This window comes from Ascaphus truei, chromosome 2 (assembly GCF_040206685.1).
Source record: "Ascaphus truei isolate aAscTru1 chromosome 2, aAscTru1.hap1, whole genome shotgun sequence".
Taxonomy (NCBI): Eukaryota; Metazoa; Chordata; class Amphibia; order Anura; family Ascaphidae; genus Ascaphus; species Ascaphus truei.
Window position 1 is genome coordinate 165,074,495 of NC_134484.1, and position 19,354 is coordinate 165,093,848.

Here is a 19,354-nt window from a genome sequence, read left to right on the forward strand (position 1 = left end):
GAGTTACGTGGTAATTTGAGGAGCTGCATAATTAACTAGCATGAAGCAAAATACCATGCATTCACATATGTAATATGATATATAGTTTTCTAGGATATAAATTAAGTGTTATTAATATATGAATATAGAATTCAAACTGAGACAAGTGCTAGTAGTAACACTAAAATGCGTTGCTGTTCATAGTTCAGTCCAACGTTGTAGTAAAGTAGATGAAAATTGGTAATTAGATAATGTCTAAGGAATTAAGAGCACAAATGCCATTATATTCCCCTCCTTTTAAGCCTTTTTGAACCTGTAAAATCTATTTATATTTATTGAGATAGATGAAACAAAGGCACTTGGTTTTGCACTGTGTGACTATATTCTGGAGCTAATGCCATCTTCTAAATAGATTCTTTAGTAGATCAGATCAGTCGCAACCTTTCCTTGTTACAGGTATGAACTTGCCCACCAACTCCAGCAGCACCAGCCAGCAGCTTTAGAAGAAACGCCAGTGGATCCGATGCATGTTTCTAATCAGATACAGGTGGAGATGGATGGGGATGAACTGCATCAATCAAACACTGTTGCTGCACAACAGGAAGCCATGTTACAGCTAAGCCCACAGCCGGTTATGGACACCGTTTCACATTCATTAGGGCAGGCTTTAGCTGACCAGCCGTTGGAAACTGATGAAGGTAAACATGTAACATGAGAATGGGATGCAGTAATACATGGCTATCCTGCACTGAAGGACTCTTGCAGTATTTTGTCTACTTGTCATTTTCAGGGAAGACCTGATTATGTATTTGATCTGGAATAAAACGCTCAGCAATATTATACCATCTGTACCATAACCATAGTTTGCTTTCTATTTGCAATGTTTAATAGAAAGCTTGGCAAGAGTACAAGCAGAAATCCCATACATATACACTGTGACTTGTTTTTATTTGAGCTTTTCCATCTTGCTTTTATGACAAACTCTTGAGCTTTTTCAGACATCATCTTCCCTATTTACTGCATGTTTTCAGGGGAAACCAAACATTATAGATGTGATAATTAGGCTCTGCACATTCTTGCTGGGGAAAACACCTGCCTTTTTAATGCTTAAAAGTTTAACGCTACATGTACACGCTTGCACCAAGGCTTCTCCTCCCAAGCCACTCACCCAGCAGCTTCACATTGTTCAGGATGTCACAGATACGCATCCAATTTAAGACTAGCTAGACTTATTTGTCATCAATTTCTATGTTTTTTTTATGTTTTGGAATGCCGATGTGATTTCAAAGGGCCTACTTATGTATTTGACATATCCTTTGTGTCCTGTGGCAAGATCTGCATCTCTCTGGCAAGATCTGCACCTCTGTTGCATTCATGAGATGAATAAGATTATAAGGAACATGTGACAATACATGTATTTAATGCCCTACGCATCACATATAAAGATTTATTACATACATATATTTATATATTTCCCCAATAAATCGCTACTCCTTATTTTCCAGATAGATTTGTGAATTCCCAGCATGCTCTGCAAGAGAATATGAGCCAGTATGAGCCCCAATGTTTGCCACAGCAATCCTATGACCAACAGGGGCTTGCACAAGGTAGGACTGTCTTGTAAATCTTCATCTCTTTGGGAGGATCTAGCAATATGTTGCTCCATTTCTGTATTAACAACGTGCTTTTATACATTTGTGTGACACTTTTCCAACTATTGCTCTGTGAAAGTAGTTTGGCACTTTAGAATGAACTAATAGTTATGTGACAACAAGGTTGACGATACTTTAGAACAGGGGTGAGAAAACGTTTTAGGGAGAAGGAGTGGCTCAGTGAGTAAAGACACTGACTGTCACAGAGTTTGAAGCACGGGAACCTGGTGATAGGCACAGGCGTTAGGAGTTGCACGAAGTAGTATAGTAGACACGAGACAAAAACTTCTCACTACAATTCATTCATCCTACAAAGTAATTATTGACGGACAAACGGAAAAATGCAACATGACACGCAACCATAAAATGCTTTTATTTGCTTACTAAGTGTCTATAATTTGTAATCTCTGTAAAAGGCAAAAACTATTGCAGTGTTAACATAACATGGAATTATAGATGCTACAACCTCTGTAAATGTTCCTTGTATTGGAATAACATAATTTGAGAATAAATTGAGAATATTTTATTTATATACCACAATAAAAAGTACCAAACTAATGAGTACTGTATTGCACTGTGTTTACGGATCAGTGCTACAGTGGCCAGAAGTGAATTGCTATGCAATGACCCCAGCGTGTCTCCAACACACCTTCATTTGACGGAATGCAGTACAAGAACACAGAACACTGCATGCATCAAATGCATCAATTTCGTGTAACAATATACAAGACATTAGAAAATATAACAAATAATAAATAATGTGCTATTTTGGCTCTTCTGGCTTAGACAGGTTTAATCTTTTGGCATTCTACACCTAACATATTTTATCTCTAATATCAATGTTTCTAGGGTTCACAGTGACCGATGGATTCAGTCACCAGATCCAGTACCCAGCTGTGCAACAATTACAGGACTCGAGCACCCTAGAGTCTCAAGCTCTCTCAACCAGTTACCAACAGCCAACTCTTCTGGAAGTTCCCACCACAGACACCATCAATGTCGTAAGTACTTGCATGGATGTGCTATTTTGGTGTCCTGTTGATTCTACATGTTAGAAAATACAGAATGGTAAATGATAAACCTCCTCTGCTGTTACTGGGGTTGTACAGATGTTGGAACCTTTATTTTAATACAACTTTTAGCTCTAGTCAGTTCAGTTTTTACAATATTTATACAGACACACAAAGACACTACGCTCACAAAACAAACAATGAAATATCTGGTGCATAGGGGAAATGGATACAGAGGAACACACAAAAGAGTGACCAAAGAAGTCACCCAAGCCACCTAATAATTGCACTCATGATGTATAAGTAAAGGACAAGGTATACTACAAGTAGTAGTTTAATAATCTACTACCAAAAAAATGGGGATAGACCACAAAAGGTACCGCAACACCATTAAACTCAAGACGCAAAATAATAAACTTTAACTGTAAAACACGACGAAAATACGTGACATAATATATACAGTGTAGTTAAAACACTCCACGGATGAGACGGAGCAGCTGGTGAATAAATGTAGGGGCTATAGGTCCAGTGTGAGGTATAGTTGAAAGATATAATAACCACACTTAAACAGGTCCTGTTTAAGAAACAGTTTCTCCAGTGAATACCTACTTTGGGTGTATATAGTTGCATCAGACCCTGTATCAACAGGACCTGTTTTAAGTGTGGTTATTATACCTTTCAACTATACCTCACACTGGACCTGTAGCCCCTACATTTATTCACCAGCTGCTTTGTCTTGTCCGTGGAGTGTTAATATCTGGGGGGCCCTGTCTCGGGAAACAATGCCCTTTCCTAGGCACTCACAGGAACTTAAAAATGTACCCCTGCTGTATCATGCAATCCCAGTTCATTTACGTAAGATGAAATATTTTTTGTTGATGATTACTACTTACCACTGAAGTTACAAGATTCCTCATCAGAGAAACAAAATACGTGCTAAATCTCGGGCCAATAGGAAGCTGCTAAATCTGTTGTGGCTTCTAATTGGATGGCCATTTAAATCCTCTTTAAAAGCAAATAAGTAATACCGGTAACTTCACCAGTAAGTATCTTGGGAACCGGGAGGTCCCCAAAGTTGAGAATAGTGTGGTTCAGCACTGGATGAATCTGTTTCCAATCCTGTAAAAACTTCACTAGCTACAGCAGGTTTACAGCAGAATTGGAGATTGCCATATCTAATACACATACATTTTTTTCATCTAATGACCACAAAATTGTATAAATGTAAATAGCAGATGTTGGAGCTGTAGTAAACATTAGTATTATCCATTTTGAATTTGGAGATCACCTGGTAGTTACATAAATTTACATTCGTTTTCGTCCCGCCGTCATTGTAGAAAGCTGACAATATGGGGGTAAAGATTCCTATAATGGTTTTATTTAAAATTTAAGATACAATACTTGGTTATATAATTGGTTCATTTATAATTTATATTTTTACGGTTTGAGGACGTTTTGTTTGTCATTGCGCTGTTGTGTTATCTTTTTTATATATATATATATATATATATATATATATATATATATAGCAACATTTTGTAAAGTAAACTACTTGCATAAAGAATCTGATATTTCAATTAAATTGTGTTACTTAATTGTAACACTAAACGGTAGAATTTGATTGAGCTCAAGTAACCTGTGCTGCGGAATATGTTGACGTTTTATAAATAAACGCTAATAATAACAACTACCACTAACTCTTGACACTGTTCCTTTAAATGTTCTCTGGGGTTCAGGAATTGCATTCTCTCAATGAAGGTCAAGCTACAGTAAGTGAAGAGCACATAGAAACTATTTATATTTGTTTTGGGAGGGGCACTGGGGTCCCAAGATGGATGTTCCGACACATTCCATAGAAATTAAACACTGTTAAAGTATATAGGATATGAACAATTGATAATGTCTCATACGCCCATGTCTGACCTGGAGTATAAATTTCAAAGCGATAGCACCACCTACTCTGCCACACTTTAGTGACTAATATATAGCATAGCCCAGCAGCAACAAGCCTTTAAAACATCAAGATACTACCTGCTTTTTTTTGGACCAATCTATCAGAAATAAACTGCTCAGTGTGCTGTCATTTCACTATTAATAATAATAATAATTAAATGTTTTCTTATATAGTGCTGACTGTGTATGCAGCACTGTACGTATAATTTTGCAGGCACAATGAGACCCTGCATTTATAATCTACTTTTGGTGCCTGAGGCGCCGTGAGATTGGGCGACGTGCTCATGGTCATGTGGGGATTCGAACCAGGTTGTCCTGCTTCAAAGATGGTGACATTACCCTAAAACCAGGGTGATCAACCCTGTCGCCATTCACCACTTGTGGCGAATTGGCAGTGAAACTATGGCGAATAGAGCCTCCTCTCTCCCCCCTCTGCTTCTTACTGTACCGGCCACAGGGACAGGAGAAGCAGCAGCACAGAGAGGAAGCTCTTTCTCTTCTCTCCTCCCATGCTTCTTACTGCTCCGGCAGCCACAGGAACAGGAGAAGCAGCAGCACGGAGAGGAAGCACTCTCTCCTTCTCTCTCCCCCTCCCCCCCCCCCTGCTTCTTACTGCACCGGCAGCCACAGGGACAGGAGAAGCAGCAGCACGGAGAGGAAGCTCTCTCTCCTCCTCTCTCCCCCTTCCCCACCTGCTTCTTACTGCACCGGCAGCCACAGGGACAGGAGAAGCAGCAGCACGGAGAGGAAGCTCTCTCTCCTCCTCTCTCCTCACCTGCTTCTTACTGCAGCGGCAGCCACAGGGACAGGAGAAGCAGCAGCACGGAGATGAAGCTCTCTCTCCTTCTCTCTCCTGCCCTGCTTCTTACTGCACCGGCCACAGGGACAGGAGAAGCAGCAGCACGGAGAGGACGCGCTCTCTCCTTCTCTCTCCCCCTCCCCCCCCTGCTTCTTACTGCACCGGCAGCCACAGGGACAGGAGAAGCAGCAGCACGGAGAGGAAGCTCTCTCTCCTCCTCTCTCCCCCTTCCCCACCTGCTTCTTACTGCACCGGCAGCCACAGGGACAGGAGAAGCTGCAGCACCACAGAGAGGAAGCTCTCCAGCCTCACTCCAGCAGGCACCAGCCACTGTCAGGGGGTTGAGAGTGACTTCGGCTGCACTGATCCGCTCCACCATGAGCCATAGACCTGGGGAGCAGCCCCCAGAATAGCCTCTTTAAACCTCCACAGCCTGCATAAGCCCCCACCACCTGGCTTAGGATACCCCCCCCCCCCCCCCGATGCCCAGGTACCCCATCCCCCCCTGATGCCTTCTCCAGCTGCCCAGATCCCCACTCATGCTGCCTTCATGCTCCCATACCACCCCCTCTCAGGCTGCCCAGATCTCCCCCCCAGACTGCCCTGACCCTCTCCTCTCGCCCTCCCCTCACCCTCCCCTCTCGCGCTGCCCTGAACCTCCCCTCTCGCGCTGCCCTGACCCTCCCCTGTCGTGCTGCCCTGACCCTCCCCTCTCGCGCTGCCCTCACCCTCCCCTCTCGCGCTGCCCTCACCCTCCCCTCTCGCGCTGCCCTCACCCTCCCCTCTCGCGCTGCCCTCACCCTCCCCTCTCACGCTGCCCTCACCCTCCCCTCTCACGCTGCCCTCACCCTCCCCTCTCGCGCTGCCCTCACCCTCCCCTCTTGCGCTGCCCTCACCCTCCAATCTCGTGCTGCCCTCACCCTCCCCTCTCGCACTGCCCTCACCCTCCCCTCTCGCGCTGCCCTCACCCTCCCCTCTCGCGCTGCCCTCACCCTCCCCTCCCGCGCTGCCCTCACCCTCCCCTCCCATGTTGCCCAGACCACCCCCCCTCCCCAACAGCTGCACCAAGCCTGCCCACACCGGCACCCACCCTGCCCCCACTGCTGCTGCGGAGTTACCTCCTCCCGCCGCCACAGTTCCCTTACCTCAATTTTTACATGGTGTGGCTATTTTCACTTCTAATTCGCCACACCTGTGGTTACATTGAAAAATAGCTTGCCCACCCCTGCCCTAAAGCTTCTCTTTCAACTCAAATACTGGATTTGATCAGTGTCTGAACTTGTACAGTCAGTCATAGGGTCCTCTTTACTGACAATTTTCAGTGACCAGCAGGGGGTGGCACAGCTTGTTTATTGAAGGTAAAACTGGTTATTAGGAGCCTATTCATTTTAATAGCAAGAAGGTAGTTCCGTGCCAAAATGTTAATTTGTTGCAATCCTCTGCAGTATGCAAATGACAACACTTTGTAAAATGAGGTATTTACATGTTGCTTGATTAAGATCAAGGCTGCCTTTTGCATGGATATGTTTGCCCAAGGAGAAAAGGACATATTGCGTGAAATACATTTCAAGTGGAAATTACTTGCAAATGAGTTATGGTGATATTTCTGCATATATAATTTTCAGTGAATATGACAATACTCGCAATTGTTACCACATCAAATTGCATTCTGTTTTTAGGCAATTGCATGAATAAGCTCCAAAAAGCTTCTCAATAAATTGCAATGCATAACTTTGTTCCAATCTCCTGTTTTAGCAGATAAATCAAGTCTGGGCTATATTTATGGTGGAGATTCACCAAGCTGGGATATCGCACCCCAATCTGGCTGTAGCAGCCATTGACTTGAATGACAGTTTCCACCAGATCTGAGTGCAGTACCCCACATTGCGGCTTGATGACTTCCAGCCTATCTACTATATTTAAACTGGAGACCCAACAAGCTTTTCTTCATTTTTAGACTGCCCGCTTAATTCAAGATGAATCCCATGAAGAAATTGAACTGCAGACCCAACAAACTCAAATTTTAGAAGAGACTGAGGATCAAAGTAGGCGTGCCTACAGGTTAGTGTTTGCCACAGTCCAACAACACAATGTGTAACAAAGAAAAGAAGTGTGGGCTCCATAGTGCTTAGCGTATAAAAATGATTTAATAAATTGGTTCAATTGAGTGGTACGAGATGCACTCACAAGGGAAGGGATGTTAAAAGTACTTAGAGAGACATACTCCTGGTCACCATGACGGAGCAGTACTCTGGGACCAGAACGCTGGGTGTAAAGATGAAGTGGAGGTAAAGCTGGATACAAGGATTGTAGTGGGTAAGGTCCAGGAGCAGTATCAATCACCAGCCTGCAATGCAAGTGAGTACTGCAAACAAAAGGACTAGTGTTCCAGCAGGTAACAGCTTCCAGTATTCAAAGTGTTAACCGGAGGATCTTTAAGTCGCATTTCCGCAACGAGACGCGTATGGCGTACTTATGACGTCGCATACAGAATATTGGAGCAGGCGGAGAAAGCGGTTTTGTATCCAGTTTCACCTGACACTTTTCATCTTTACACCAAGCGCTCCGGTCCCAGGTGACTGCTCCGTCGTGGTGACTAGCAGTATTTCTCTCTAAATGCTTTTAACTTCCCTTCCCTTGTGAGTGCACCTCGTACCACTCAATTGAACCAATTCATTAAATCATTTTTAAACGGCAAGGCACTATCGAGCACACGCTTCTTTTCTTTATTTTATAGATTTTGTTTGGATGTGGTTAAATCCCACAAAGAAGTGGCCTTAATTTCACTGTGTTGTATTCAATACTTTATAACACTTTTGTTTTTTATGTATGATATCTGCATTCATTGACTGTTTGTCCCACTTTTCCCTTTTGCGCTGTAACACTACTTTCGTGTGTGTGTGTGTGTGTGTGTGTGTGTGTGTGTGTGTGTGTATACATGCATACATATTTTTTTTATTTCCATTGATCCCACTGATGTAAGATGCATTAATCCATGCTGCTCGTGTGTGTGTGTGTGTGTGTGTGTGTGTGTGTGTGTGTGTGTGTGTGTGTGTATGGAAATTTGAATAAGTAGCTCTGAAACATGATGCTTTCCCCTATGGAATGACAACCCAGGTGTAACATATACACTTAAATGTTTTTTTCCTTTTTATGGTAGATGTGAGTATTGCAATAAAGGTTTCAAGAAGTCCAGCCATTTGAAGCAGCACGTTCGATCACACACTGGGGAGAAGCCCTATAAATGCACACTATGTGGCCGTGGTTTTGTTTCATCAGGGGTACTAAAGTCACATGAGAAGACTCATACAGGTAAACTGCACTCCATGAAACAATCATACTTTTCTCATCAACTGTTGTTTATTTATTTTTTTATCAGTCGTTTCAAGTACCCTTGAAAAAGGAAGCGCGTGAGGCTTTGAAAGCTCTGCACACTAACATTTTATCTATAAAGAACTCTCATGTTGGTTCCTCTAGAAGATATCAGAACCAAGAAGTAATCTACTGTAAAATTCTCCAGTATCAATACAACTGCTGGAACGCAATCATTTGTGTGACTCTTACCATATTTTGTCCTTTTACTAAAAAGAACATGAGATTGACCATGTAGCTATGTTAGTTGATGGATGTCTGTCTGTATTCTGTATGCAAATAATTTGTTATATCCCTATAGTAGGGGTTTATGTTAGAGTAACTAAGGTTACTGCTTCAGTGCTGAAGAGACAAAAAATGTGTACCAAGGAAGGTACACCAAAGAATCCCCTTACAGGCGCACCGCAGACCTAATAGTATAGACGGTCAGGGGTGGATGTAGTGAGTCAAAAAAACTTTATTAATTATCTATGTAAGCGTGTAGTTAAAACAGTATATAGTGCAATACCATATACTAAAATAAAAAATAGATTCCTAAAGGTCTGTTCAAACTCCGCCAAGCGACTCGCTGAGCTCCAGGGCAATTATCTATGTGGTACCGTAACTACATAGGGTATCTATTAACCTCCCAGTCACATGGTCCACAAACAGGGTAGGTATATGTACTCAAATAATGATGTTGGTATACACGATGGGATCACTTGGAATAATTCCCCTTAGTCTCTAATAGATGTATAGAGTGAGTGATGGGGTATGTGATCTTTGTAGGTTCATTGGGCATCAGAGTCCCTGTGCACGTACCTAAATGACCCTGATTGTATATTGAACCGTCACGTTGTCAACCTAGGATATATAAGTGTTAATGCTCCTAAAATAGCCTTATAGAGGGGGCAATGTTATATCAGCAATTCTGCTACCAAAGTAAGGTGTCTATTATCTTCTCAGTCACATGGTCCGTATGCAAGGTAGGTATACTCAGATAGTGAAGTTAGTATACATTATCTGATCACTTCTGATGGTTCCCCTTAGTCTCTAATTGATTTGTTGGTTGGGTGTGTGATCTATATTAGTTCGTTAGATCTTCATGTCCCTGTACAGAGGGTACATATATCTTAGAATGTGTAATTAGGGACAGGGTGTCACGTATTCAATATGCTGAGCGAAGGGGGGCTGATACTCCAGAAGTCTGTGTTTTATTCGTTCTCATACAGCCTGTATATATTGATGCTGCTTATTGACCTTGAATGTATATTGAACCTGTCACATTGTTTTCCTTGGATAAATAGGAGTAAGTGCTCCTAGTATAGCCTAACAGAGGGGGCCATGCTCTGTCAGCAGTTTTGTTACCAGCGTTAGCTCTACAGGCACTCACAGTATGTCAAAATAGCACAGTCACGCAGTGTATAGACTGCGCATGCGTCACGTGTGGTACTGTGTGTGTCCCTGAGATATTCTTGCGGACATACGTTGCGCATGCGCCAAGGCTGGACTCTGCCTTGACTGTTTTCGGCGGCTAGTTTGAAGGTGAGTGGTGGGCACATAGACACTTAGTGTGTTAGGGTAAGTTTGATGATTCTCTGGCGCAATGGTATTGTCATTACGCAATGTCTAGAAGTCACCCATCAAAGTTCCCAGTATGTTCCGGGCCGCGCATGCGTCACTGACAGAGCTGTAGGTGCTCTGGTGATACTTCAGTGAATGCCAAGTGCACATGTGCCAGGGCAGGGCTACGTAGGTGCTATATAGGGTTAACAACGGTGATAGTGAAGTTAATAAGGGGCGCGGTTACAGCGATATAAAATAGGGTAAAGTTATATCCATGTGACAGCAGAACTGCTTGTGATTGAGATGTTGCGCAGGGAAAAGTCCCGGCCGCTCTCAGCGAAATAATCAGCTGTTAGTTGTGCATATGTTGCGCAATGTGCTGTAATGATACGAGCAGTTTTGCCAAGGGAAAGCAGTGTAGACATTGACTCGTGGAGGTGCTTGCTGCATTTATTCACATAGTAGTGTAGGCTGAGGATACATACTGCCTAGATAGCAAGTGCTGCCCTGCGGCAGTACTAACACCTCTTTAATTGGGTGTAACAAGTCAATGGTGATATTATAGAGAGCTGGGCCCTCAGAGGGCTGCTAGAGATAGCTGACAGAGTTAGTTATAAGTCGGCAAAAGACTTTTCCCTGCGCAACATCTCAATCACAAGCAGTTCTGCTGTCACATGGATATAACTTTACCCTATTTTATATCGCTGTAACCGCGCCCCTTATTAACTTCACTATCACCGTTGTTAACCCTATATAGCACCTACGTAGCCCTGCCCTGGCACATGCGCACTTGGCATTCACTGAAGTATCACCAGAGCACCTACAGCTCTGTCAGTGACGCATGCGCGGCCCGGAACATACTGGGAACTTTGATGGGTGACTTCTAGACATTGCGTAATGACAATACCATTGCGCCAGAGAATCATCAAACTTACCCTAACACACTAAGTGTCTCTATGTGCCCACCACTCACCTTCAAACTAGCCGCCGAAAGCGTTCAAGGCAGAGTCCAGCCTCGGCGCATGCGCAACGTATGTCCGCAAGAATATCTCAGGGACACACACAGTACCACACGTGACGCATGCGCAGTCTATACACTGCGTGACTGTGCTATTTTGACATACTGTGAGTGCCTGTAGAGCTAACGCTGGTAACAAAACTGCTGACAGAGCATGGCCCCCTCTGTTAGGCTATACTAGGAGCACTTACTCCTATTTATCCAAGGAAAACAACGTGACAGGTTCAATATACATTCAAGGTCAATAAGCAGCATCAATATATACAGGCTGTATGAGAACGAATAAAACACAGACTTCTGGAGTATCAGCCCCCCTTCTCTCAGCATATTGAATACGTGACACCCTGTCCCTAATTACACATTCTAAGATATATGTACCCTCTGTACAGGGACATGAAGATCTAACGAACTAATATAGATCACACACCCCACCATCCATTATACAAATCAATTAGAGACTAAGGGGAACCATCAGAAGTGATCAGATTATGTATACTAACTTCACTATCTGAGTATACCTACCTTGTATACGGACCATGTGACTGAGAAGATAATAGACACCCTACTTTGGTAGCAGAATTGCTGATATAACATTGCCCCCTCTATAAGGCTATTTTAGGAGCATTAACACTTATATATCCTAGGTTGACAACGTGACGGTTCAATATACAATCAGGGTCATTTAGGTACGTGCACAGGGACTCTGATGCCCAATGAACCTACAAAGATCACATACCCCATCACTCACTCTATACATCTATTAGAGACTAAGGGGAATTATTCCAAGTGATCCCATCGTGTATACCAACATCATTATTTGAGTACATATACCTACCCTGTTTGTGGACCATGTGACTGGGAGGTTAATAGATACCCTATGTAGTTACGGTACCACATAGATAATTGCCCTGGAGCTCAGCGAGTCGCTTGGCGGAGTTTGAATAGACCTTTAGGAATCTATTTTTTATTTTAGTATATGGTATTGCACTATATACTGTTTTAACTACACGCTTACATAGATAATTAATAAAGTTTTTTTGACTCACTACATCCACCCCTGACCGTCTATACTATTAGGTCTGCGGTGCGCCTGTAAGGGGATTCTTTGGTGTACCTTCCTTGGTACACATTTTTTGTCCATTCAGTATATCCCTAGGCAGCACGCCTTCACCAACTAGGGGTTAGAGCGAGGTTTCTTTCTATAGTATCTCAGTGCTGAAGAGGTAAGCAATATATTGCAGGCTTCTTAATGAAATTGGATTTTTTTTCTATCAATAATATGTACAAAAACCTTTACAACGCTTTCGGCCAAAAATGTCAAACTGTATATGGAAAAATTGTACATTAGTTGTAGTATACATGATTTATAGTTCACGTCTTTCATATGGAAAAAATATATACAGCTTAACCCCGTTATAGCGCGGTCCTCGGGGGCCACCCGCGACCACCGCGTTATAAACGGGGTCGCGGGGAAAAAAATGACCGCCGAAAAACAAAATTTTTTTTTTTTTTTTTTGTGGTGGTACTGTATCCGCCGGTGGCGGAAAGCTGAGAACTTTCCCAGCGTTCCCAGACCCGGTGGGGCAGCGGCAACAGCACACAGCACTTACCCGGCATCTGGCAGCTCTTCTCCCTGTCTCTGCTTCCTGCTTCTGCTTCCGTCTTGCGAGAGCAAGCTCCCTTAAAGAGACAGTGTGTCTCTGTGTGTGTGTGTGTGTGTGTGTGTGTATTTGACTGTGTGAGACTGTGTGTGTGTGTGCAGTGTGCTGTGAGTGTATGCAGTGTGCTGTGAGTGTGTGCTGTGTGTGCAGTGTGCTGTGAGTGTGTGCAGTGTGCTGTGAGTGTGTGCTGTCAGTGTATGCAGTGTGCTGTGTGTGTGTGTGTCAGTGTGTGCAGTGTGCTGTGAGTGTATGCAGTGTGCTGTGAGTGTATGCAGTGTGCTGTGAGTGCGTGCAGTGTGCTGTGAGTCTGTGCAGTGTGCTGTCAGTGTGCTGTCAGTGTGCTGTCAGTGTGTGCAGTGTGCAGTGTGCAGTGAGTGTGTGCAAATTTTTTTTTTAAATTCGGGGTCCACACTTAAACCGCGTTATAAGCGGATAATAACCTATAATAGGGAGAAGGAGTGGCTCAGTGAGTAAAGACACTGACTGGCATGGAGTTTGAAACAGGGGAACCTGGTTCAATTCCCGGTGTCGGCTCCTTGTGAACTTGTGCAAGTCACTTTATCTCCCTGTGCCTCAAGCACCAATAACATAGATTGTAAGCTCCACGGGCAGGGACCTGTGCCTGCAAAATGTCTCTGTAAAGCACTACGTAAAACTAGCAGCACTATACAAGAACATGCTATTATTATTAATTGTGAATTAATATGGCTAGCTCCCATAGTATTTGTCCCTAACCAACATGTAAGTCTACAACTTAATGCAGTTGCTCTGGTCTTTGAAATATGTTTGTATCTATCATTACAGGGGTTAAAGCATACAGCTGCAGCATTTGCAATGCAGCATTTACTACAAATGGAAGTCTCACACGGCATATGTCAACACACATAAGCATGAAACCATACAAATGCCCTTTTTGTGATGAAACCTTCAGGACAACAGTGCACTGCAAAAAACATATGAAGAAGCACCAGAATATTTCGCCAGCTCTGGTTTCAGATGGTGATGTTGCTACAGGAGAAGAGGGTAAGACTAACTCAGAGCATGTCTTGATTTGATGGATCACCTCTTATTGTTGCCTTATGGGCCTCCCAGAGGGTGGTCCAAGCGGCCACACTTCCCTCATTTATCTGGAAAAGGGCCTTTATCCCTGTTTTTATATCTCAGGCTATTTCTGGGATTTTTAATAGAGCCTCGTTAAGTTTCCGGAGGGACCTATGCGATTTAGCTTGAAAGTTGAACAACTCTACAGTATTTCAACCAGAGCGTGGTCCAACCAGCTTATGTTATGAATGGTTGAGGTTGTGATTTTGGGAATCAGGTGAGCGCTTGCAGTGATTAGATTTATCCTAGAATAGGACTGATGGGGATAAGAGAAGAATGTGAAGTCTCTTGCATTTGGATTTAGTTCCCTCCATGTGTTTATCAGATTCAGGGACCTTAAACCTCTTTTCAGGACCTTCAGATCTTTGGTCCCTGCATATGGAGATCTAACAGTATTATTTGGATGGTTTAACCTGTCTCTGTCAGGGTCTATTGTCAGATTAAAGTCCCCGCCCAAAATTATTTGGCCCTCCGCTATGTTACCCAGCATACTGAAAAATGTATCAGAGAAAGGAGCACTCTCCATTTGGGGCATATATACTCGCCAGGGTAACATCGTTACCCTGGATGTTTCCCACCACTATTATATATCTTCCCTCATCTATCTTTGTGAATTTGATGGAGAATTGTAGGTGTTTACTTATAAATATTGCTGTTCCTCTTTTATTCAACTTTGCAGACGACAGATAAAAACTTGGGTAGTTTTTATCAAGTATCTAGGAGTCGCCCCCTGTTTAAAATGCGTTTCCTGAATTAGGAGGATATCTCCTCTAAGTCTCTTGTACTTTGCAAAGGCTATTTTCCTCTTGCATGGACTATTCATGCCTTTGGCATTGTGTGTTATAATTTTACCTGACATTGCAAGAAATAAGTGGGGTTCGGGGTCGAGTCCCCCGACCTGCATGGGCGTCTAGGCATCCTTCGTTTTGTGTTACGCTAGGTATTTCTTTCTTCTTTGGCATAAGACTTTGGACTTTGAGCACGAATGCCCTAGCCAAAACCCGGGGGATACCTGGGTGGATGGGGCAGGGGGAAAGGTGGGGAGCAGGGGCCTGAGCTCCCCTATGGGACTCTGTCTCAACTAGGTAAACATTAAGTGTCCCTCTGTCAGGATAGATGCAGGGCCACTCTGGCAACGGGGTGCTTAACCTAGCTTGACAATGGATATCTAACCAATTCCAGTACAAAATGGCATGAGACGAAACGAGGGGGAAGTTCAACAGCTCTAGAATCCCACTGGTTTATTTATACCTGGACATGGACCAGCCAGTCCTTCATTCAATTTTGGGGGGAGGTATTACACCTCTGTGGTCTTATGCCCATACGAGCTCAGCAGAACCTCCCAGGCTCCAGCACCCACCCCCAAGCCGGGTCGGAGGGCCAAGGTCAAACCACCCCTCTGAGATCCCCGACTACCATCCAGTGCAGCTGTTTTTTTTTTTTAGCCCCCCCCTCATCCCCTGTAAAAACACATGTAAAAATACCCGCTTCAGCTACACGCAGCTTCTTTCTGTGCCTCGCTGCAGTGAACCTGACAAAGCATTGCTCGAATACGAAATGCGTTGTTCCAATGCGGGACGTGGAGGAATTTTGATCACCACCAGCCGCCGTAGTTCTCTGAATTGCCCCGTTCACGGTCCCACTGTCCGGGAGCGGGAGTTCACTGCACCGAGGTACAGAAAGAAGCAGCATGTAGCTGAAGAGGATGTTTTTACATGTGTGTTCAGTTATTTTATTTTATATCAACAAATTGCATTTATTTTTCAACTATGGCTATTTGTCGTCCTATTGGGGCATTTTGAGAGGATGCAGGGCGTTTACCCTCCCATCCCACTAATGAATTGAGATCAAGAAGAGAGCCAACAGTGTAATAAGGACAAATATTCTGATGTGAAACCCACACACACATGGCCGTGTGAGGGAAATATTGATTTATTTCTATTCACCACCCACTTCTTCCTCTCTTCCTTCCCTCCCCCCTCCCCTTCCCCATACTTCTTATGTATTGGGATTCAGTGAGACTAGTCACATGATTAGTAGAGGTACATGAATATTTATTGTACTTATCATTTTTCTTTGCGCTCAATGAATTCTATCAAAATCTGCTACATGAGGATCAAGGGAAGATCCTCTTCCGGCTGAGCAGTATCAAAGATTTGGGCCAGTATATTACCATTATATGGTTTGTCATGTGTTGTATATTTGTATGCTAAAACATTTCCTAAAAGATTGGGACATACCTTTTATAACTACTATTTACAGCCAACTGTTTTTTAGGGAACGCCCAGATATCTCTGTATAATGATCTTGGAATACCTGTAGTGGATAGCCCTCCAAGAGTAAGTCCTGGCGACCTTTGACCGTTGTTAACATGGAGAGCCCACTGAAGCTCCGAGTGTAATAGTCTTTAGGTTGTTTTAAAGATCTGTTATATCTTGTTTAGTGCTTCCCTGGCTTGCCTTTGCACTAACAGCTGCGCCCTCTGGTTCCGCTCCCCCATGTGACTGTCTGTGGTGATTGTGCTTCCTCCTGGCAGTGGAAATAATCTACAAGACCTCCCTGAGACCGGTTTCTTGTTTTTGGGTGTCATCTTCCCCGTGGTATATGCTCTCTTTGTGTTCTTGATATAATTATCTGCGTTTAGGTATATTACATTTATCCTTTGGAATGGCTTAATTTGCTTAATTTCTTGCACCCGTATGCACCGACTTTCAGGCCCTAAGCACCCATCCCCCACTGATCATCCCATCCACTACATATAGATAACTATCTCTGTCCCAAGGACATCAGATCTATTTACCTTCCACCAGCTTTTGGCTCTCTTGTTTGCCTTCAGGCCCCTACCCTCATGTAGGAGATTTTAAAGCCCCTGCCTATGTTTGCTCCAGGACAGGATTTGTACACTGGCAGTTTTAGAGGCTGGAACTGGGTGCTCGATGCAGTTGGAGGTGTGGTGCGTGGTTGGGGGGTATGTCCGCCTAGCCAGGGTCTCGATCGGGGACCTTGCAGTGGGGTAAGGGGGGGAGATCAGTCTTTAACTTTATAGACTGACAGCAGCAGCCATCTTGTGACAGAGCACCTTCGTTCACTGGAGCTCCCTTCCGTCAGGGGGGAGACTCACCTCGACCTGATCTGACCTATAGCTATGCCCCTCTAGCGGGAGCCGGTCTTCCTGCTGCGGCACCACCGCCTCCACACTCATGGGCAAAATGGCCACCGCTCCCTTCATTGGCCTCGACCTCCGCCGCTCCGGCCTCGGGATTCCTCTGCGATCGGGGCAAGCCTTGCACTCCCACGTGAACCAGCAGCCTCGTGCTGTACGCTCCCCCCCCCAGCTCTGGTGCCTCCACAAGACTGAGACAGCACCAGGAAGATGCCCAGGCCTCCTCCCCTGCACACTCTTCCTGTCTGGGCTGGGGTCTCCCGCGCCTCTCTTAGGGGTGTACCAAGCTTTCTCCACGCTGGGCTTTTGATTTTTTTTTTTAATTTAGAGTAGTGGGTAGGGCGGGCACTCTTCAGGCGTCTGGGCGATCTTAGCGGAGGTCAATGGGTTCCAGGGTGATACAGGCCTCCACCGTGGGTTGGCCACGTGTCTAGGCAAGATGGCCTCCGAAGCCTGTCTCCCGGCCCCACTGTCCTTACCTCAGACTGTTTGGCCGGGACTTTGTGGGAGTGAGTGCGCTTTGAATGGACCATTTTACTTGTGCCCCTTGACAGTATGTGGTGGGGATGTTTTTCTTGCCGGCTTAGGTGGGCTAGGGACTATATTTGCAGCTCTGGGGCCAGGAGCTCCAGAGAAACACGTCTTCTCCTCTAGCCAGTTGGCAACACCCCCTACACTATTTGTTTAACAATAAAAACGTATTATGACACATACCTTTGATTTGTATTAATTTCTGAAATCTGTTATTATATTTTTAAATAATATCTAAAATGCTGATGAATAGGCATTGCTAAAAAGATACCCAATAAATTGACAAACATTTTATGTTGTCATGGTGATATTAAGAACAGTGGTCTGAAGCCCTTGTGTTGCTTTTCCCTACATTTCGACTTTAGATGGTGCAACCATGCTATTAGATACTTGGGAATATCTCTGACAAACAACTATGAGAACGGTCGTTTTTTGCACACTCACAAACACGGTTCATAGATTATGAGTAGTTTATTGCATAGTACTGTATACTGAGTGATCATACAGGAGGGTCAACAAGTGACTCTGCAAGGGGAGGGCCAAAGCTTGTCTTACAGCAGCGGCAGCTCTTATTCGAGCAAAAGCCGCTGGCTGTATGTGGCTGGGAAGCGGGTAGCCGCGGCGCGTGGCGGCGCACTGTGACGTCACAGTCACAAGCGCGCCCGGCTTCCCCGTCTTCCCTGGCTTCCCCAGGCTTCCCCGACACCCCTGGAGATCAAATCAAGGTAAGCGGGGGTGCGGGGAAGCAGAGGGGCAGAGCAGAAGCCGGGCTCGGGGTCCGGAAGCATAGTAAATTGCGCGCGAGTTGGAGGGGGGGTGCGTGGGGGAAACGCGGCGGCGCGCGGTTATTACTGGCGGCAGCTGGGGTAGATCCCGGCATGCCGCCGGCATTTAGTGCGATAAAGTATGTCGCTACTGTATATACACATGTGGATCTTTTTGTCTACCAAAAGTTGCTAGGCAGAATATGATAACCACTCCTTTGTTCTTAAACCAATCATCTTACATATCATTAAAACCTGGTTTAAACAGGATTAAAACAGCTCTCTATAGGAATCAGGTACGTCTTGATACCACGAATGTGGGTTTTACTTCTGGCACAGTCATAAATCTACTGTGAGCAAATCTCATTCACACCACACACAGATACACATTCTTACACATGAAATGGCCACTAAAGACATAACAACAGACAAATGGAAAAAGAACTTCGCCATCAATTCTTCTCCAGAGACCCCCCCAGTCCATTTCAGTAATATATCATCCATTTCAACAGTATATTCATTTCAGCAATATTATTTCTTCAGAACCTATATCAACAATTTTCTCTCTTATAAAAACTCTCAAAAGGGATCTAGTGCAGTGTTATAAATATCACATATCCTGTTTCAGTAGGCTATGTCTGTAAAAATGAACCTACTACTGAGTTATACCTATTCCAAACATTACCTATTCCTCTTCCACTCAAAGGTATATTTAACCTACAGTATAATCACACATACTGTAGTAAAATGTATCTGGGCAAAGAAAAATCCATTATAAGTAAGAAAATGATTTGCCTACCTGACCT

General features: G+C 44.2%; 1 protein-coding gene across 7 annotated transcripts in view; it reads left to right on the plus strand.

The window, feature by feature from the left end:
- Positions 1–19,354, plus strand: part of ZNF236 (zinc finger protein 236) — a 203,490-nt gene that overhangs the window by 101,025 nt on the left and 83,111 nt on the right. For all 7 annotated transcript variants that reach the window (XM_075585499.1, XM_075585505.1, XM_075585503.1 and 4 more), the window contains exons 15-20: positions 436–677; positions 1,485–1,586; positions 2,481–2,632; positions 7,351–7,454; positions 8,554–8,705; positions 13,794–14,012. In XM_075585499.1, coding sequence (XP_075441614.1) covers positions 436–677; positions 1,485–1,586; positions 2,481–2,632; positions 7,351–7,454; positions 8,554–8,705; positions 13,794–14,012 — 971 coding nt within the window. The remainder of the gene's footprint in view (positions 1–435; positions 678–1,484; positions 1,587–2,480; positions 2,633–7,350; positions 7,455–8,553; positions 8,706–13,793; positions 14,013–19,354) is intronic.